This window comes from Palaemon carinicauda, chromosome 27 (genome assembly GCF_036898095.1).
Source record: "Palaemon carinicauda isolate YSFRI2023 chromosome 27, ASM3689809v2, whole genome shotgun sequence".
NCBI classification, from domain to species: Eukaryota; Metazoa; Arthropoda; class Malacostraca; order Decapoda; family Palaemonidae; genus Palaemon; species Palaemon carinicauda.
The window spans coordinates 8784777-8806738 of record NC_090751.1 but is presented as its reverse complement, the minus strand read 5'-3'; the positions used below and the strand labels follow the sequence as shown (position 1 = coordinate 8806738).

Genomic DNA, 21962 nt, shown 5'->3' with positions numbered 1-21962 from the left:
GAACAAATATCAGTTAAATTGCTTATGAGCTTTAGCCACAAATTGAGACACTACCGTTAGAGACTTATTGTGTCCTTTGACTAGCCAGATACAGTAGTACTACATTGGATCCCTCTCTACTTACCGCTCATTTTTCCTCTACCTACACATACACCAAATGGTCTGACATACTCTTTACAAATTCTCCTCTTTCCTCATCACCAAACAATTCTTCTCCACTCAAGGGGTTAAATTCGATACTGCACTGTCATTGTTCAGCAGCTACTTTCCTCTTAGTCAGGGAAGAAGAGAGACTTTTAGCTATGGTGAGCACCTCTTCTAGAAAGACACTCCAAAATCAAACCATTGTTCTCTAGTCTTGAGTAGTGCTAGAGCCTAAATAATTATATATAACTAGAATCAGCAAAATAATTAATTTCTAAAGAGCTACAGACCTTCTGCAATTTCCTTAAATTCTTCAAGTAAGAATGAAAACTTTCCCTTCTCTAAGAAGTGACAGCTTTGCATGCTTGATTAGCAATTTTAGGACTACTGTAATTCTATATCTGAAACAACTTTCAAAGACGGAAAACCATGTCTCCTAAAAGCTGAATTTTATAGGATTTCAAACTAGAATATCAACTGAAGGGGAACCCGAGGTCAAAGACTTATCTATAACGTTTTTAAATATCACTTCAGCTCTGGCTTTCATTTCATAAGGAAACTTTAGAGTGAAAAACAGTAAAAGGAGAAAACATCATCACATACGACTCCAACATTCTATTTGTAAATTCCTTCCTCTGATTCTAAGGAGAATGCCTAAACAGACTTTAAATCTAACTTATCTTATTATCCATTAACATTCTGCTGAAAAGATTTAACAATAACTTCCTATTTTGGAAATTCCTAGGGACGGTGACATGCTATGTTAATGTGATAGATAAAGTCACAGGATTTATTACCCACCAATAATAGTTTTACGACGGAACAGTCAAATTACCAAGTCATTTTGGTCGCAGAGAACTTTCTCCACCTGCTTCCTCATATATATACTGTATTACACACTGATATAGTAACTTACAATATACCTAATACAGTATAATGTTATTTATTGGAATTTATTTCAATCTATTTCTAAGAAAACCAAGTGCAAAAACTTGACAAGAAATCTGAATAACAATAAAAAAAACTCATACAGTACTTGTATGAGCCTCTTATTTATTATTCTGGTTCTGTATGAACTTAGATCCATAAAATATGAGCAAAATTGTACTTGCAAATGTTAAAAAATATGATAATAGCAACAACCTTAGTACTTATGAAAAAGATTATAAACAATATAGTACTGTATTGTATTTCCCTCATTTTATTTTCAAGAGCTTAGTTCTTTTCAGGTATGATTGTTGTAAATATAAAGAGAGAGAGTCTGGCTATTATGATAGGTCATATATTCAGTATAGAAACCTTCTTAATTGGTAAATACTGCACCGTACTAATTTTGAGGACATCTATCTGGAGAGAAAACAGACCAGACCAATTTTTGGCTTCATAAAGCCAAAAACATTAAAATAATGTAAATAAACATTAAAAATAGATTGCAGGGACATTAATCCCACCACCACATTTTGTTCAACAAACACACAGTTAGTATAATCGAGATAATTTGATTTATCATAACCACTAAAACAATTCCAAACTGATAAATCACACTACAGTACTAAGGATCACGATTACTGATACAGTTATGTGCCATAAACAACAATACTATCAATTGAAAACAGAAAAATTTCAATCATATCATTTGATAGAAAAACTAAATTATCAAAGTTAAAAATTTTAAAAATATCAAGATAGGATATATTAACTTGAAGATGCAGTGCAAATAGCCAGAATTATTATTATTATCATTATTATTACTTGCTAAGCTACAACCCTGTTTGGAAAAGCAGAATGCTATAAGCCTAGGGGCTCCAACAGGGAAAATAGCCCAGTGAGGAAAGGAAACAAGGAAAAATAAAATATCTTAAGAGTAACAACATTAAAATAAATATTTTCTATATAAACTATGAAAACTTTAACAAAAAAAGAGGAAAAGAAATCTGATAGAATAGTGTGCCTGAGTGTACCCTTAAGCAAGAGAACTCTAACCCAAGACAGTGGAAGACCATGGTACAGAGGCTATGGCACTACCCAAGACTACAGAACATTGGTTTGATTTTAGAGTGTCCTCCTCCCAGAAGAGCTGCTTACCATACCTTAAGAGTCTCTTCTACCCTTACCAAGAGGAAAGTAGCCACTGAACAAATGCAGTGTAGTAGTTAACGCCTTGAGAGAAGAAGAATTGTTTAGCTATATATCAAACATGCATCAATGTTTTTAATGAAATATAGATAAAATGTTCTAGAAATTCAATTAATTATATGGGATACTTTCTACAGAATACCTCAAATTTAACAATTCACATTGCTGAGTTGAAAGTTAGAGAAGTTTTGCAACTGCAGTTAGTCAATATTTGTATTCATCAAAGAATTTCATTGGAATTTAAAAACATGGATAATAAACCATCACAAAATGTTATCAATTCATTCCTGAAAACTGACCAGTTCCTCCTTTGCCTAAACCACAAGACAGTCATTTATTACCCAAGGGAAAAAAGTAACCTTTTTGGGTAATGTGTTTGACTGTAAGCAGACCAAAGAAGCATAATATGCCTCAACCATTTTCTTGAAGACAAACTACATACTTTAGCTTGTGTGTCCCTTAAAATTAAAATTCTCTCTTAACCTTAATGCTCATGGAGGGACACACCCAAGTGGTATTGTTTTTTCCTTTGTTTATGTCAAAGACTATCCCTTACATAGCAGCTAGGTTGTTCATTTTTTTTAACAGGTTAGCTAGCAAGAGGTTCATTTTGCACCGGTTGGAGCATTTGTTATGCTACTAACATTAGGTGAAGTGATTGTACAATAGTAACCCTAGCCCTGTTCAATTACACCCCAGTTCTATAACTCCAACATTACTTACAGTAGTTTTAAAACATTTGAATGCCTATGTTGAAAGTAATTATCAGTCCCCTAGTTTGCAGTTTGAATTTCACAATAGCCTGAATGCTTGCAACACTCCTCTTACAATCTATAAAGTTGTACAGAACTTTGTAGACTCTGGTCATGAATTTCATATGGTTGGTTTTTACTCGTGATGTCAAGGAATGGGAAATACTGAACTTTCGATTTCCAAAATGAAGAACAGGGAAACTATTGGCATACTAATTGCCATTAACTGCTAGATTGTTACCGTACGTTACTTTACTGGGGGCGTGTATCTGTTGAAAGTTAAAAAAATTTGAAAATATTTCATAAATTTTTTGGGAAAACATCAAAACAGAGCTTCTGGAGAAGAAACAATAGTAACATCAGGTGAGTACAGAAATAAAAAAAAAAAATATTACATGGGCAAAATTCCGTTTTTCAAGTTATGTTACAGAAATTAACATGCAATTGTTTCTTCTAATACCACAGCTGGCATCAATGGGCACATTGGGTTTTTATTCATGGAAGGTATATGAATTGACAAAAATATGTGAGGACCCGAATAACACGACAATACCAGACGTCTGCCAATATGATGGTAAGCAATAAAAAATCATTACTCCAATAAAAAGAGAGAGAGAGAGAGAGAGAGAGAGAGAGAGAGAGAGAGAGAGAGAGAGAGAGAGAGAGAGAGAGAGAGAGAGAGAGAGAGAGAGAGAGAGAGAGAGAGAGAGAGAGAGAGAGAGAATTTTCGAGTGCTGTATACTATTTCCACATCCCTGGCATTAAGCTCTGGAAGCATATAACAAGTTCTGTATGTTCATAACTATGACAAAATTAATAAAAATGTTAAAGAATTCCAGTTTACAACCTGGCTGTAATGGAGTTTATTTTTCATTCTTTCAATAAGTCATAAGCAGTAATTTGTTTTTTGCATTAGAATCTTAATTTATCCAATTTTTTTTTTTATTCACAAGGATTTTTATATATAAGTGGTTAATTAAGTTTCTTTTGTTATATGTTCTCTCTATTACATTAATTTCTAGCTTTCACTATTGTAGCAGTAAAAATACATTAGAATATGAATACTTATTTGTAAGGTAGAAAAATTTATATAATCTTTCAACTCAGATCTTGAAGTGAGGTCCTTTGTAGGACTTGGAGAGGGAATCTTTGCAACAGTCATCGCTATTTTACTCCTCATAGGATTTGCTTCAGTAAGTTTATTCTTCCTTTTTTATAAAGGGATTTTTTTTAATCTGTGGACTAAAAATTTACAGGTAGAGACATGTGGTTGTTCACTTTGTTAAATCTATTATCTTGTTATACAGTACTTTATGTCTAAGGCTAGTTCAGTAGGTTGCTTTTCTCCCCATTATTTTCAAAAATAAAAATCTAAGACTAGTCACATCAAGACATATCTCAAAATCAATTGATGGGAGATTTATAAACCTACCTTGAAGGGCATAACAATAAAAAAAGGTTAATTCATAATAATACTGTATAACTTTCATAAAGGTTAGCTCTAGTTGATACCATATATAAAAAGATATGAAAACAATTTAGAATTTATACTCAAAGAAACAGATAAAGTCTTGAAATAAATATATAAAATTGACTTTTTTTAAACTAACCATGAAGCTCATGCAATGAATCAATATTTTTCAGCCTGCAGTTTCCTTACTATGGATATGGGTAGTTTGGGCACTTGGCATAGCTTCATACAATGCCTACTGCATCAAGGATTACCATGACGTCATTTTGGTAAGTTGATTTACTAGCATATACTCTTTTAGAGATTTTTTTCTTGTATATGCTCTTCTCAAAATCCCTATCCCTATAAGTGTGTAATAAATATATTGGTGGTTACAACCATGTATGGTTACCGTGATTGCCAAACATGTGTTTTTCTAGAAGCTGCCTAACACAGTGTATGAAGCTGAAACATTAAGGAGGGAAAGAGGCAAATGTATGCTAGGTTAATGTGTGGTTGAACTGTTGGAAACGAAGTCACCTTGAAACAAAGTATGCTTAAGAGGGCATGAAATAAAAAAGACTAGATGTGCAATATATGTAAAAGATTGGCTGATAAAGATAATTCCATAATGTCTCTAAGTCTTGAATACTAAAAATCCTCAGTCATAATTATGTTGTACTTCATGTCCAAATATGGAGCTTTCACATTTAGACAGAATACTATACATGATATATGGCCGTGGATTTTTAATACCCAAATCAAGTTGATACTATGAAGATTCAGCCTTAATTCAGCAGTTAAAACATAAATGATGACGATGATTTAGGTTTTCCCCCTAGGCTCATTGTCTTTTAGCAAACACAACCGAGTTAAAATTAAGGAGAAAGAAACAAATCAGAATATGGCTAGGTTAAGTAAAATTTGGAAATCAAATCACCTAAAACCAAATATAAAAATCAGGCTATATGTTAGTTTAGTAAGATCAGGGTTACTGTATGGAGATGAGTCGTAGTATGACAATGAAACAATATCCAACAGATTTTGTAGATTTAAAAACAAAGCCCTCACAAGAATATTGGTAGTTAAATGGCAGGACAGGATTAGAAACGAAAATAAATTTATAAGAGATTATTTGAGTGCCATATGTGGATGATATCATGGTGAGGGTTGATGGACATGGTTTGGGCATGCTCTTCACACTGCCCAAGAGAGATTAGCTCACTGAACTTTCAACTGGGATCCACAAGGCACTAGAAGAGTTGTAAGACCCAGGCCTACATGGCTGAGGATTATAAAGCATGAAGTATGAAATAAGGAGTGGAGAAATATTGATTTAAAAGCTCAAGATAGAGACGACTGGCAAAATCTAACTGAGGACCTTTGTGTCAATAAGAGTAGGAGATGATAATGACTTACTTAATAACTGCAGATAGCCAATGGGAAGTGGAATAAAAAATATATTCATTAATCTATTATGAATATCAACGATCTAAAACTTCTGAATACTTGGTTATAAAAAGAAAAAAAATACTGTATGCTGAGAAACCCTTAACATGTGTAAAGGGTTGATAAAGATGTAAATTATATGTGTAATAACTTCTTTTATACTGTACTTCCAATCACATCAATAACAATACCCTGAATTTTTTCTTCCAAGTAATTAGATTTTCTATCAAAAATAACTAATGAAATAAAAAAATTTCCCAAGACGTTAAAATCCTAAACCAGCCGATCTAACCAGGTCTCAAACGCCTAAAGAGTAAAATAATAGATAATTCCAATATGAAAATATAGCCTATTGTTCACCTGAAGTGATACTCATTCACTGATAAAACATTATTTTGCAGCTTATCACTTGTTATCAAGTGCTACTCGTGGCGACAAGTATTTCTGACAAGTACATATATCACCTTGTAATTTCTACTTAAAATGTACTCATAATAGTTGACAAATTTGCTTCCTAATAATGTACTTAAAATGTACTGATATTGTGCTGAGGAAGAAAGAGGATAGGGGGTGGGGAGATGTAAGGGAAGAGAGGGGGGATGTTGATGAAGGAGAGGTCTAATTGGTGAGGGATTTATGGTCGTGGTTCAATCACGCCCCAGTTTTCTATACCGACACTCAGAGAGAGCGAGCTAGGTTTATTCCTGGCATTCCATGCATCTCTTTTTTTTCTCTGGTATATTCCGCAATAACTATGCCTTAGAAATGGTGCTAGAGGAGCATTTCACTGGGCGACACAGGTTCCTCACCCAGAAATAGATTTTTCCTTCGTCAAAGTCCCTTATTTGTGCTTTCAAGGCAATTTCCTCAATTCTATACTGTGGTGTAATTTTAAAGCAGGAATAAAATACCTATTGCCCAAACATGCAAGCTAAGCGGCGAGTGTAGAAACAGGTATTAAGAGACATGAACTAAAACTAAAATAGTTACACCACATGGACCCTTTTCCTAAAAAGGTGACACCTAGGTAGCAACATCTAAGCAGCATAAAATCAAGGCTGAAAATACACATTGAATCAAAATTTTATTTTTTCTTACACCAACCTACTGTAAAGTACAGAATTGTATGAATTTTTGCTATATTTTTTGAGATCTAAAATAAGTTTTAAGATTTACTATCTGGTTGAAAAGCATATTTTAAGTTTGATACTTTAGTAATACGGTATGTAATTTTTCCTGTCAGTATTGCTCACTACCAACAAAGACCTGTTTTTAGTGAAGTAAAATTTCATGAAGGCTGTCAGAAAGAGATAATTTATTTCAATCAAACTGGAAATCCTATTTTCCACACACAAAAATAAAATTTTTCTCGTATTTATTCCTTTCTTGTGCTGTTGCACTTTAGCACTGCACAAAAAGTGGACAGACCTGAATGCTAATAATTCTAACCCTGAGGTGGAAGTAAAGTATCTAATTCAAATAATAATTCACAAGAACTCCTATGGGCTTTCTATTTTGTTCAGGGCAAACTGAGATTGCTGCAAAATGCATCCATCTCAAAAAGGAGAAAATCACTTCTTAACAAGAAAATCAAGATACAATTACCAGAAAGTTAATATGATAGCCCTATGAAAATTTAAACTGTAAATCAAATCTATTAGCAAGGCTTTGTAGTAGTGTAGCTTTTATAATAACTATGAATAATTCTTATGCATTGCTTTGCAATAGGCAAAACAACAAGATGCTTTCATGAGTACAAAATTTACAAGACTTGCTTAGACCGAGTGCCAAATTATCAATAATTCAAAGCATTATTGAAGATCCTATAACACCTGGTAACGTGGCCCGTCTAATTAAATCCTGGTATGCAATTCTTTCACATGTTAAACATTTAGATAACCTTCAAGTTGAAGAAAATGATGAAGGACAAACAGGAAATAATGCCCAGTAAACACTGGAACCTAATTTTTTTAGAATTTGAGACTAAGTAAAATGTAAAAAAGATTAATTTGGCCTAAATTGGTAACAAGTTATCGAGTTTGTTTTTACAGTTATGCACTTCTTTTCAATTTTTCTTGAACAGGACCAGAATAATGCAACATCTTTCCCATGGGATACATTTGTAAATGAAGACTATGGCTACTTCTTTGTGGTAGTGATGACGTCAGTCTTGTGGTATGGCACCGTATTGCTGATAGTCATCCCGTTGGCAGGATATTTAACCCACATAGTAAGTGATTGGTTCTAAAGTTGCTTTTAAATGATAAACACCTGTTTTCTTTACAATATGATAAAATTATAGCTTTAATCCATTTACATTAAAAACCTATTCAAGAAAAACATTTCTAAAAAATGGGAGTCTGGTAGATTGCACTTTTAAAATTAATGAGAGAGAGAGAGAGAGAGAGAGAGAGAGAGAGAGAGAGAGAGAGAGAGAGAGAGAGAGAGAGAGAGAGAGAGAGAGAGAGAGAGAGATTGATTCAAAACAAAATATATTAATGCTAAAGCTGTCAGTTTTTATCAATCACGATCAGTAATACATCAAATTACTGAACAGTCGTCATTATAACAAATGATTTATGTTAACACAAATTCTAAAGCAAATTCATATGACCGTGGTGCCAACATGTTATCATTTCTGATAACCATGAATAGAATGTGGATAATTTACTACAAAAGAGAAAATATTATCTTATCCAAACAATAGAATGAAGGTTACAACGTTAACAATCATATCAGACACATGGCTTACATGGCTTCTAATATCTAAACGCCATATCAAATTCCCAAGTGAGTATGAATCAAAATAAAAATATATATCTATATACAGATGGTCCTCAAATTACAGACTTAATTGGTTCCAAGAAGCTGTCTGCAAGTCGAATTTTAATTTTGGCTTAGGGTAAGCCTAACCTGAATTCCCTGCCTATGCTTTCCAGCTATTAAAGTCAACAAATAATCAGGTTTCATATGAAATAGATATCAGGTTATTACAAATGTTGTTTTGTTTACTGTATTAAATGATTAGATATTATTTTATAACAGTATTTCCTTATCTTAGCTTTGTTATTTTCAGTTGGATTTGCGTTTGTCTTTCCCAATGTTTGTAAGTGGAATGTTTTTTTAAAGTTGGGGACCCTCTGTATCCCATTCCAAGCCAATCCCTACCCACCGTTAGGGAAATTTTGCGGATAATAGGCAATAAAGATTCTTTAGATTTTTTTAAATTAAATATTCACTTATGATCTTTAAGTATACTTTAAATATAAAATATATGTCAACAGTGAATGCACTGTACTATAATAAAATGGTTAAGTACATAAAAAACTTACACAGAATAGTCTTAGCAATGTTAATATCTCCAAGTCTTTCTACTGTATATCTCATTTACATACAGTATAAGGCTTTTAATGCACTTTAAAAAGCTGTTCAGTATAAAAGGCAACAGTACAGTACTGTTTTCTATACAGTATATTGCTGTGGCAATTACAGGATACTGATCTTATGATAATGATGATAATAACAATAGTAGTAAAACATTTATGAAAAATCAATCCAATACGCAATAACGTTGTCACTAACACCTGCAAACAATTCAGTGCTCATGTCATATAATTCCTTCATATTGACAATTGTTAAGAGACTTCAACACATACAATACTGTACAGTACGGTATATGATTATGTAATATTTGATAATATAAATTATTGCAATATGTGATCAGTGATATGAAAATACAGTACAGTACTCTGATAATGTCTCTCTCGCTTTCTCTGAAAAATGACAAATTCGTAGGTAATTTGTATTTTTCCTAACTATACAAACCTTAGCTCTTTAATATGGGTAATTACTTTCGGCGTAGCTGAAATGACGAGCCATTAGAATTTTAACGAGGGTTTACTACCCCACCGCAAGTTAGCGGGGAGTAGGGAGGGTAGCTTGCTACCCCCGCCCCCCCTCACACACACCTGTGCTGAGTTCACTTTGCTTAAGAGGTAGGACTTCACGGGGGATACGGCTGGCGGGCAAGTTTGATTAAATAACTAGGGTTTGTATAGTTAGGAAAAATACAAATTACATACGAATTTGTCATTTGTTCCGTAACTGAAATACGAACCATGCTATTTAATATGGGTGACTCAACCTTTAGGAAGGGTGGTAAGTCCTGGCCAGTGCTAGCTTTTGGCTTTGCGCGGGGACTCATTATCTGAGTGTGTCAGCACTCAACAATAAGAAGTCCCTGCACCTCGCTAGCACCTTGCTATGCAAGGGGCTGTGGCCTACATAAGCTGTGTGTGAAGATTTGAAGAGTGACTCGTCCTAAGAAGTAGACCTGAAGTCCTTTAGATGGAAGCTTTAGGCAAGGACTCTCCCAATACCACCTCGTCAGGGTATAGGGACGTGACAGTATTAACTTAATACTAGGAACACAAGGAAACACGGTTTACCTGCAGTGGTTTGAGGTCAGCTGTGCAGAGAACCCAGGATGCTGCTTTCCCCAAGAGAGGGAAGGATGAAGAAAAGAATAAGGGCCAGACATACCTTTTCATTCATGCAGACTAAGACCGGGTAACAATCCCCTCAACCTTCTGCTACTTGTCCATTAAGGAGCCTGAGGTTTAAACCAGCTGTTGTGCAGCTACCACAGGACCGATAGAGAACGTATCGAGTCTCCTGTGGGTCACGTCTTGCAGGTAGTGGGCTGTGAAGGTCGTCTAACGTTTCCACACCCCTGCTTGTAGAACCTGCGTCACTGAGAAGTTGTTTTTGAAGGCCAGGGACGTAGCTACGCCCCTGACATTATGTGCTCTAGGGTGACGTGACGGAGGAGGGTCAGGATTCAGGGATAGATGAATTACCTTCCGAATCCATGCCGAGATGGTATTCTTGGTAACCCTCCTCTTCGTCTTCCCAGTGCTTACAAACAATGCCTGCACTTGGGGACGAACTGCAGCCGTTCTTTTAAAATATAGCTTCAGACTCCTTACTGGGCACAGTAGATGATCTGGGTCTCATCTGTTACAGAACGAAGACTCGAAACCTGGAAAGAGTCGAACCGTGGGTCCGGCACTCACGGATTCTGAGTCTTAGCAATAAACTCAGGGACGAATCTGAACGTTACCTCCTCCCATCCCCTTGAATGGGCGATGTCATACGAGAGACCATGAAGTTCGCTGACTCGCTTGGCCTAGGCCAAAGCTAGTAGGAACGCCATCTTCCAAGTCAGGTGGCGATCTGAAGCCTGGCGTAATGGTTCGTAGGGAGGTCTCTTAAGAGACCTGAGAACTCGAACCACGTTCCATGGAGGAGGTCTCACTTCCGACTGAGGGCAGGTAAGTTCATAACTTCATATGAGTAGGGAAAGTTCCAGCGAAGAAGAAATGTCCACTCTTTTGACCCTGAAGGCTAGACTTAAGGCTGAGCGATAGCCTTTCACTACCGAGACTGAAAGGCGCATTTCTTCTCACAAATACACAAAGAACTCCGCTATTGCTGGAATAGTGGCATCGAGTGGAGAGATACCCCTTCCACGACACCAACCACAGAAAACTCTCTACTTTGCCTGGTAGACCCCTGCGGATGACCTTCGCAGGTGTCCAGACATCCTGTTCGCAACTTGTTGTGAAAATCCTCTCTATGCGAGGAGATGCTGGATAGTCTCCAGACGTGAAGTCGAAGCGAAGCTACGGCTTTGTGAAAGATGTTGGCGTGTGGTTGTTTGAGTAGCTCGTGTCGTGGAGGGAGTTCTCTCGGAAGTTCCGTTAGGAGTTGCAGAAGGTCCGGAAACCATTCCACATGATGCCATAGCGGAGCTATTAGGGTCATCGAGAGATTGATTGATATTCTGGTCTTGTTGAGTACCCTCCTCATCAGACAGAACGGGGAAAAGGCGTACACGTCGATGTTGTCCCACCGTTGTTGAAAGGCATCTTGCCAGAGTGCCTTTGGATCCGGGACTGGGGAGCAGTACAGCGGAAGCTTGAAGTTCAACGCTGTAGCGAACAGATCCACAGTCGGGGAACCCCACAAAGTCAGGACTTTGTTGGCTACTAGATGATCCAAACACCACTCGGTACTCACTATCTGAGACGCTCTGCTCAGATTGTCGGCAAGCACATTCCTCTTGCCTGGAATGAAGCGAGCCGATAGTGGAATCGAGTGGATTTCGGTCCATCTCAGTATCTCTACTGCGAGATGGGATAGCTGCTCTGAAAAGGTACCTCCCTGTTTGTTGATGTAAGCCACTACTGTTGTGTTGTCGCTCATCACCACCACAGAGTGACCCGCCAGGTATTGTTGGAACTGTTGAAGGGCCAGGAATACGGCCTTGTGGTGCAGAACATGGGCCCCCCACCCTTTCTTTGAAGAGTCCGAAAACAGCATCAAATCCGGGGGGAGGACGATAAGATCCAATCCCTTTCGTAGGTTCTCGTCTGTCACCCACCACTGAAGATCCGTCCGTTCCGCAGGACCCATCGTGATCATGACGTCCGGGGAATCGTGTCCTTGATTCCACCGGGACTTGAGTTGCCCGTTGGGAACTAAACGGGCCAGGGATGATTGATTGATTTAAAGTTTTCAGGCATCCTGACATCTAAGGTCATTGAAGCCGATATCATTTAGTTTATGTATTAAAAAAAAAAAAAAAAAAATAAAAGAGTATTCAATTAAAATCATAAAAGTTGAATGTCATGAAAGTTAAATAGTTTTCAGAAGACCTGCTTCTGAAATAAATCTAAAAATGCCACTTGCATGGTAGGACACATCATGTCCAAGAATCTTGGCAAGGATGAACCAGCCACCCTCACCTCGAGCCTCAAACAAATATCTATTCCTTAAGTTGTTATAATTCAGGTATTTGGTCAACAAATGCCTCACTGTTAGGGGTACTAAACAGTCGTCACAATACGGTTGGTGTTGGCCTTTCAGCAGAAACTCTTGTGTCAACCGAGTGTGACCAATACAGAGACGACAAAGAGACGTCTCCCATTTTTGGGGCAACATATTATACCTCCAAGGAGATATGACATTTGTTACCTCTCTTATTTTATTGCCATCTAGGCTATCCCATTGCTGTTACCATTTATTGCAAACCAATTTCTTTATGTCAGGTAAGAAATCATTACAGGGAATGGGATACCTTCTTGGCAGCAACTCGGATGCATCATTCTTAGCCAGTGAATCTGTCTCCTCATTCCCAGACACACCTACATGTGCTGGAACCCAACAAAATCGAACTGTTTTACCTCTCCATCCAATAATAAAAAGCCATTCTAAAATCTTTAAAACTAGAGGGTTATTAGAATTAAAAACTTCTATAGCTTGAAGGACACTCCTTGCATCACTAAAAATTGTAAAATTACCCTCCTTCTCCAACGCTATTTTCTCAATAGCAGTTAACATGCCATACAGTTCGGCAGTAAATATGGAAGCAGTCAGAGGAAGTGCACCTCTACAATTAAAACCATTACTATGTACTCCAAATCCAACGCCAGCATCAGATTTGGAGCCATCAGTATAGATAAAAGTTGATCCTCTATGTTCTTTAACATGTTCATTAAAAAGAGACCTGGCTTCTAGGTCTGACATATTATTCTTATCTCCAATAAAATATTTACAAAAAGATATCTCTGGTAATTTCCATGGAGGCATTGATGATACCTTGAATGGAAGTACCTTACTTCTAATTATATCCAGACTATTTAATAATTGTTTCACCCGAAAGCCATAGGGTTGAGGAGATTTTGGGTGCAACTCAAAATATGTTGGGTGCCTTACAAGGCTTGCAGTCTGGAAGGCTAAAGAATTAGGGGGTCTTTGCAATCTAAACCAATACCGAATAATGAAAGACATTCGGAAGGTAAAGGTCCAGAGGCAACTCTCCAGCATCAACAAGGAGACTTGTGATAGGCGAGGTTCTAAATGCTCCTGTGGACAATCTAATACCAGTATGATGTATTGAATCTAATATCTTTAATCAGCTTGGGGTAGCTGAGGAGTATATTTCACATCCATAACTAATCTTGGAAAAAATCAAGGCCTTGTATAATTTTAAAATAGTATTGCAGTCTGCCCCCCATGATGTATGTGACAATACCTTTAAAAGATTCAGAGCCTCAAGACATTTAGCTTTTAATACTTTCAAGTGAGAAACCCATGTAAGTCTACAATCAAATATCAAACCTAAAAATTTAGCTTCCCCTACACATGGGATACGTTGACCTTTAATGTATATATCCGGGTCTGGATGTGCTCCCCGGATACGACAGAAATGTACAACAGTAGTTTTACTTGTCGAGAACTTGAATCCATCCATATCGGCCCACTGGATAATTTTGTCAATTGAGAGTTGCAGTTTTCTCTCAACCATTGCCATTTTAGCTCCAGCAAATGATATGGAGAGATCATCCACGAATAATGTTGAGAGAACATCCAGGGGAATGGCTGAGGATATCCCATTAATTGCTAGTGCAAAACGGGTCACACTCAGCACACTACCCTGAGGAACTCCTTCTTCCTGGCACTTACTCTCCGATAGAGCTTCCCCCACTCTCACTTGAAAAACTCTATTTGAAAGAAATGCCTGAATAAATAGTGGAAGCTCTCCTCTTAATCCCAAGTCATGAATTGTTTTAAGTACACCATACCTCCAAGTGGTATCATATGCCTTTTCAAGGTCAAAAAAGACTGTCACATGGTGCTGTTTGGAAGCAAACACTTCACAAATAGAGGACTAAAGTCGTATCAACACATCAGTCGTTGAGTGCATTTTTCTGAATCCACATTAAATCAGTGATAAAATATTCTTCTTTTTAAGGTACCAAATCAGTCTTGCATTGACCATCTTCTCCATGATTTTACATAAACAAGATGTCAATGCAATAGGTCGGTACTGTAGTTTGCTGCTAAAAACTTGTCCTTACCGGGTTTTAAAAAGGCTAAAATAATGGCTAGTTCCCAAACACTTGAATAATTATGATCATGCCATATTCTATTAATAATGCTTAAAATAAATAACTTTGTATTAACATGTACATGTTTAATCATTGCATATGGAATTCCATCGGGTCCCGGGGCTGCATTGTTACAATTAGTAAGAGCGGAATCATATTCTCTTTCAGCAAAAGGAGAATTACATGACTTCCCTTCCTGTTACAAAATTTAAAATTTTCTTTTCCTCGTTGCTCCTATACTGGTGACCAGGGGCTCCTTAGCACTTCCTGGATACATTTTTAAAATGTTCAGCCAGGGCATTGCTGACATCATTTGCTTCAGTCACATACTGACCGTTCACCTTCAACACTGGTGGTGGGTTCGGGGTAAATTTGCCGGCAATCTTTTTTATTTTCCTCCACACAGCAGATGGTGGTGTTCTACTATTAATGGAGGAAACAAAAGACACCCATGACTGGCACCTAGCTTCCTTCATGGCACTACGGAACTGTGCTCTATATTTCTTGTATGTAATCAAATTGCCCTCAGTACGGTGTCTGTGCAATCGAGTTAAAGACCTTCTAGTGGCTCTGTGCAGGGCAGTTAGTTCTGAAGACCAACAAGGGACTGGTCGTCGTTTGAATAATCCTGTTGTTTTAGGAATTGAATTAACTCCTGCTGTATGAAGGGTTCCATTAAGCAAGTCTATGGCATCATCAATATTTTCAAACTGTTTTGCATTTCCTTCAATTTCACTTAGCTCACGAAATCTATCCCAGTCCGCCTTATCATGATTCCAACGTGGAGATCTTTGTAAAGGTGGACCATTGTTGGTGTTTATAATGATTGGTGCATGATCACTAGTATGCCATTCATCTAATGTCCTCCAATCGAAATCAAGGACACAGTTAAAGCTTGCAATTGAAAGGTCGATGCATGACAAGGTACCCTACCCGTCTGTACATGGAAGTGTGTGGGTTCTCCTGTATTAAGGAGTCCGACATCCTCGTTTTCCACAATTGATGATATAATATTGCCCCTGGTGTTTACTAAAACATCACCCCACAATGGATGTCTACCATTCAAATCTCCAAGTAAAAGAAAAGGTTGAGGGAGCTGTTGAATCACCTCTACTAAATCTTCATACAATATGTTATCATTTGGAGGCAAGTACAGTGAACAGATTGTATTTTTTCTCCCTATATCAATCCATACAACCACTGCCTGCAGAGGTGTACGGACAGATATAGGTATTTGGGGAACATCTTGACGAACGTACATGACACTTCCACCATGGCTCCCCACTCCATGATCATAAGATGTCCTATAACTAATATATTCGCGAGGACAGGGGGTATTAGGATCAAGCTTGCTCTCCTGCAGACTTACGATTATGGGGGAATGCTCGTAAACTAAGAGCTTAAGTTCTTCATATTTGGCCCTTAGACCCTGACAATTCCATTCCAAAATGGAGGAAAAAACTATGGTTTATTTTTTGGAAGAGCTTTTAGATGAAATCTTCCCATTAGCAGTTTTTGATCTAATGCTATTTCCCAGTGGTTTTATTAGAGAGGGTCTTGATAAATATGGCTTTTTGTTTGTGCTTTTCTTGTTGTCGTCTTGATCCAATTGTTGAGGGGGATGGTGGACCTCAACTTGAATTTCTGATTTATTTAAATTGTCTTCTGGTTGATCAGAAACATCAACAGACAAAACATCAAATTTATTTGATGTCATAACTCTAATATTTCTTATGGAAGGGGGTGAGAGAGATGGAGGTCTTTCTCTTTTCCTATTTATAGGTGGTGAGGATCTACCAGGTTTTTGCACCTCCCCTACCACAGGTGCACCTGGTAACTTTGTTTCGAGTGGAACCTCCATCAAATCAGGCAAGGACATGGCCTGAGAGAGGTTAGTACTATTGCTGGTAATGGGGGATGAAGTTTGCATAGAAGTGGGCAGTGCCGCAGTTTTAATACAGTGGCAAAGCCTTGGAAGGAAATATGCTTACCTTGTCTCACAAAACTTTACTAACATTAGATCATGTATTTCTTTTCTTGGAGTTACTAACCGCATTATATGGGTTCGATGTCTCCTGTGGTATATTTTCTCTTGATTTCAGTGCCTTTGCATAGCTGTTTGGTTTTTTCAGTAGTCTTTTGGCATGTCCTACACTTATGTGTTCTACACTGGATTTGTTGAGGGCTGCTTCTTCAAACTTATAAAATCTCGCAGCTCCTGTCAGTGTATTTATGGTCTGAATTGCAGTTCAAACACCTGGGCTCAAGTGTACTCTCTCCATGATAAGGTCTGGAACAGATGCTACACATTTTTTCATTTTTACAAACTTTAGAAGGCTCTCCAAATTTGAAACACTTGAAACATTGTATGGGCTTTTGTTTGAAAGGTCGAACTTTTATTCTTTCATTTTCAATATCGATGTGGAAAGGCACATCAGCATCCTGGAAAGTAAGGATAATCATTGACGTCCCAGGAATCTTGTGCACTTTCCACACTGTTAATGGGCACATGGCTAGTATTTCCTCTTCTGTAAATTCATACAGATCTTTATTGAAGAATACTCCCCTTCCGTAACTAAAGTTTAGGTGGGGTTTGACATCTAACATATCCTCATCACTGCTTGTCTTAAGGTTAGACAGTATAACTAATTGCGTGTATGATTTTACATGGATTAGGAAGCTATTTTTCCCAAAGCGAGATATATCCCCTGGTGCAATGGTTCTTACCTTTTTCTGAATTAGTTTGCTAATTTTAAAATAATTCCCATTACTCCCTTTAGGCTCGGCAACAAGCCACATTGGTGGTTTTGGCTTTTTTTGGGGGAGCATAGTTATATCGATATCTTTCTCAAACCAGTCAGCAGGTCTATATACATCCAAACTGTTTGGCATCTTATCACATAAGGCAACCATTACATTTAAGTTAATTTTGATATCATTGATGTTACATATTGCATTGAATACTTCTTCATGATTATTATAAGTTATCCATGAATGCCATTTTTCATTTTCAAGTTTCATTCTAATTTCTTTTATCACTCCATAGCATGTAAATGCTTTATATATCATATCATAATCAGTATTTATTGGAATTTGGGTAACATGAAGGTTTCGAAGTTTCCCTTTGGTAACTTAATTGGCTTTAAAACATTAGTAGAGGGGTCCTTTTCTGTTCCTAGGTCGTCAACAGAATTTTCCTTAATTGAATTAGCAGAGGTCGTCAACAGTGCCGGGGGAGAGTCAGCGTATCCAGGGGATGGGGGTTCGTTACTTAAAAGATTCCATCAGACGAGAGAGAGAGAGAAAAGGGTTAGTTTGACGTACCTGCTCGAGAATGTTAGGCCATCACACGTCAGAAAGGAAATTTGCACTCTCCACTATCGGCACAATGAGAGTATACTTCCCAGATGGTCCACTCCATACCCTACCCGAAGGATAGCATCAAAGCAGATATAGAGGCACAGGTGTAAGCTGAACCCGTCTGTTAGGACTGAAACCAAGAAACTATGGAATCATCCTCCCCATATCTGTAATGACGGGCTTCCAGCCAAAAGCCGAGAATCCTACCCCAAGCATTGGATCCCCCTGGATTCCGAAGACCCAACACTTGAGAATAGTTCCGCCAAAAAGGTCCACATCATCTTCGGGATGGCTGAAATCATCCAATACTCTAACATATAGCTTTGAATGCAAACAACTCCCAACCGTGATACCTCCTCCCACTCATCAAAGCAGGTAGCAATAAAGGATGTATGAACATCCCCGCCGGGGCTACAATGGATGTAGAAACATCCAAGCCATGGGAGAAAAAAAAAAAAATGTACATAATATATACACATATATAATGAGGGAAATTTTTCTCATAGAGTTTGGAAAGCAAGACGAAAGAAAGTTTATGAAATTAGGATAAGGTCGAAGTAATATTGAGTAAAAGAAAAAGGTGAAGGAGAGAAATTTAGATTCGAACTGGGGGAGCAATTTCCCCAAGTTCGAGAGCCCTCTTGCCCGTCACCAAGTTTCAGCACGGGAATGAAATGCCGTGCTGAAGCTCAATGACTTCATCAAGGCATTCTCTCATTAAGAGGGGGCCAGGGATGAGAGGTGAACGAGGAGACGTAACCACAATTGGGCTGGGAGTTCTTCTCGTCTGAGGAAAGGACTCGCGACCCTCCTCAGCCTTGCTATCCTGACGTCTGATGGGAAGGCTTTGTGGAGATTGGTGTCTATTATCATGCCTAGATATACCAGTCTTTGAGTAGGTAGCAGAGAAGACTACTCGAGATTTACCAAGATCCCCAGATCTTGGCAAAGTCTCAGAAGTTCTTCTCGGTGTCGAAGAAGGGCTGACTTCGAGTCTGCTAGGATCAGCCAGTCGTCCAGATAACGGAGGAGACAGATGCCAATCCTGTGTGCCCACGATGATATCAGGGTGAACACTGGTGAAAACCTGAGGTGCTGTGGAGAGACCGAAACACAGCACCTTGAACTGGTAGATCTTGTTGTCTAGGCTGAATCTTAAGTACTGCCTTGAAGACGGATGGACTGGGATCTGGAAGTACACGTCCTTCAGATCCAGTGTACACATGAAGTCTTGAGGTCTCACTGCAAGTATGACCGTGTCTGCCGTCTCCATGCTGAACGGGGTCTGCTTGACAAACCTGTTCAGAGCTGAGAGGTCGATGACTGGTCTCCAGCCTCCAGACGCCTTCTTTACAAGAAAGAGTCAACTGAAGAAGCCTGGGGACCCGTCGACGACCTCTTGGAGAGCGCCCTTCTTCAACTTCTGCCTGAAGGGCTTGCCCCCTTGCCGATCCCATAGCAAGGGAGCTCAATGACACTGGATCTGCTGTCAGGGGAGGTAGAGATGTTATGAACGGGACGCGATATCCTTGACTGATTACGGAAATCGTCCAGGAATCAGCCCCGAGTTGCTGCCACCTGCTTGCGCAACTTTGCAGGCATCCCCCTAATGGTGGACATGGAGGGGGACTGCCAATCTTAGCGTTTGCGGCCTCGGCCACTCCCTCTAGGATTTTTGCCTTCCCTGGATGACTTTTTGTCTTTCTTGTCTTTGACAGGAAAGGGCTTTGACACCGCTGTCTTCGCTGCCATTGCCGGTTTCGTCGTCTTGGTAGGACGTGGTTGCTGGGTTGCTGGAGGTTTATAGGGCTTAGATGTTAAGGCCCTCAGTAGGAGAGAGTCCTGGTTTGAATTCCTACACCTCTCAGCTGCCTGCTCCACATCCTTAGGCTCAAACAGATTTCTCCCCAAGATGGAAGAATGTCTGAGCCTGCTGATCTTAGTGTTGGGGACTTTCTGGTGGAACCTCTCAGACACCGCATCTCGATGCTTCAAGATGGTATTAGCCCACAAGTTCGAGACTTGGTGGGCTAGAAACTCGATGGTACGAGTGCCTGAGAGTAGAAATGTCTCCATGGCCTTCCTGGTACTTTCCTTGGACAGGTCCTCGGATTGTAGCAGGATGCCTAGAGACCCTAGCCAGATGTCCAGCCACTTCGCTACCTTCTCCTGGCTGAGGATCTCTGTAGCCGAGAAAACCACTTGCCGGGTGGAGAATCTCTCAAGAGGGACTCCCTTGGTAAGCTCTTCCAAAGAATGGTGCAAAGGAAGAGCTAGACAAGTCTCCTTCATGATCTCGAAGTACCTCCTCTGATGGACACAAGGAGGCAGGAGGAGTTTGTTCCTGGCGCTGGACCGGCTGGAGGAGGCAAGCTCGGAGAGCTGGAACTCAACCTTATCTCTGGCACTCTTAACCCCTTGGGACCAAGGCAAAGCCGCACTGGCCCTAGAGGGTTTCTGAGTACCAAAGACTCGGTCTGGGACCGTGTCCTTGCCCTCACGAGGAGGAATCTCTGGGTCCGAGAACCCATTGAGATTCCTCATAAGGGTCAGAACCTGCCAGAAAGTGTGTTCTGACTCCTGAAGCTCCCCTCCTGAAGGACTGGCAGCAAAGTCTCCTGTCCCCGAAGGCTCTTCTCGGGGGGACTCGTGGACGTTCTCCGAGGGCTTGGCTGGCTCTGGTTTATTCCTCGAGGACGACTTCGGAACAGTGTTGGAGTCTTTCGACTCCCTCCTGGGAGGGATACAGGACTCCAGAAGTGATGGTGGGAGGCTCTTCTCCACCCCTACCCAAGAAGACTTCTCTGCGCAAGGTGGGGTTTCCCTCATTGGTGCGATGGGGGAACGCCTCACCTAACGGGACTCCCCTGAAGACGGAAAATCCTCGTCCGAAGGGGAGGGAGAGAAAGTCTGGGGGGAAAGGGGGCCTTCCTCAAAGACTTCCGAGGAGTCAACTTCGCCCTTGGAGAAGTTACCACGTCCACTCCTCCTCTCTTCCTCTTCAGGAGAGTCGAAACTGCCACTGATTTGTGTCTTAGTTCAGAGAGAACAGGCTTAAAAGCCTGTACGACCACTCTGATGAGGGACCCAAACCAGGGCTGTCGAATGTCAGGAACTCCCTCGGGAGGAAAGGGGATCGTTCGATCCCTAGGAGGAGTTACCAAAGCAGGGTCGGCCTGAAAAGAAGAAGAAGGCAAGTTCCTGGACCTATCTGGAGTTCTCCCTCCCTCCGGCGAGCGCGCTGTTATGCGCTTGCTGGGGGGAGGGGGGGAGGGGGGGAGGGGGGGAGGGGGGGGAGGGGGGGAGGGGGGGAGGGGGGGAGGGGGGGAGCTAGCCGTGCGTCGTCCTACAGCCTCGCGCGTGGGATCGCGCGATGGAATTCTGCCTAAATCGCGCTCGGGCGATTGCTCGCGCGGGCGCGCATAGGCGATGGCGAGGGCGTGGGGGCGAGCGCTGGCACGCAGGCAAGGGCGTGCGTTGACACGTGGGCGCACAGGCGGGGGGCGAGCGATGGCGCGCAGGTGAGGGCGCGCGTGGGCGAGCAATGGCGCGTGGGCGCGTTCTGGTGATACAGGCGAGCGCGCAGCAAGCTGAATAAGCACTCGCGCGCGCGAAGGCGATTGTTCGCGCGCAGGCGCACAGGATCATGCTGAGCCCGTGAGGGCGAAAACTTTGGGCGCGCACAGGGGAAATATCCCTTGCGGGCGGGCGCGCTTA

General features: G+C 40.0%; 1 protein-coding gene and 1 long non-coding RNA gene across 5 annotated transcripts in view; one reads left to right on the top strand and one right to left on the bottom strand.

Annotated features, from left to right (window-relative positions):
- The window catches only part of LOC137620520 (uncharacterized), a 53273-nt gene that overhangs the window by 5171 nt on the left and 26140 nt on the right, over positions 1-21962 (top strand). For both annotated transcript variants that reach the window (XM_068350711.1, XM_068350712.1), the window contains exons 2-5: positions 3498-3606; positions 4140-4225; positions 4677-4772; positions 8015-8161. In XM_068350711.1, the coding sequence (XP_068206812.1) occupies positions 3498-3606; positions 4140-4225; positions 4677-4772; positions 8015-8161 (438 nt within the window). The remainder of the gene's footprint in view (positions 1-3497; positions 3607-4139; positions 4226-4676; positions 4773-8014; positions 8162-21962) is intronic.
- Positions 1-21962, bottom strand: part of LOC137620523 (uncharacterized) — an 83065-nt gene that overhangs the window by 37089 nt on the left and 24014 nt on the right. The gene's annotated exons all lie outside the window — the stretch shown is intronic.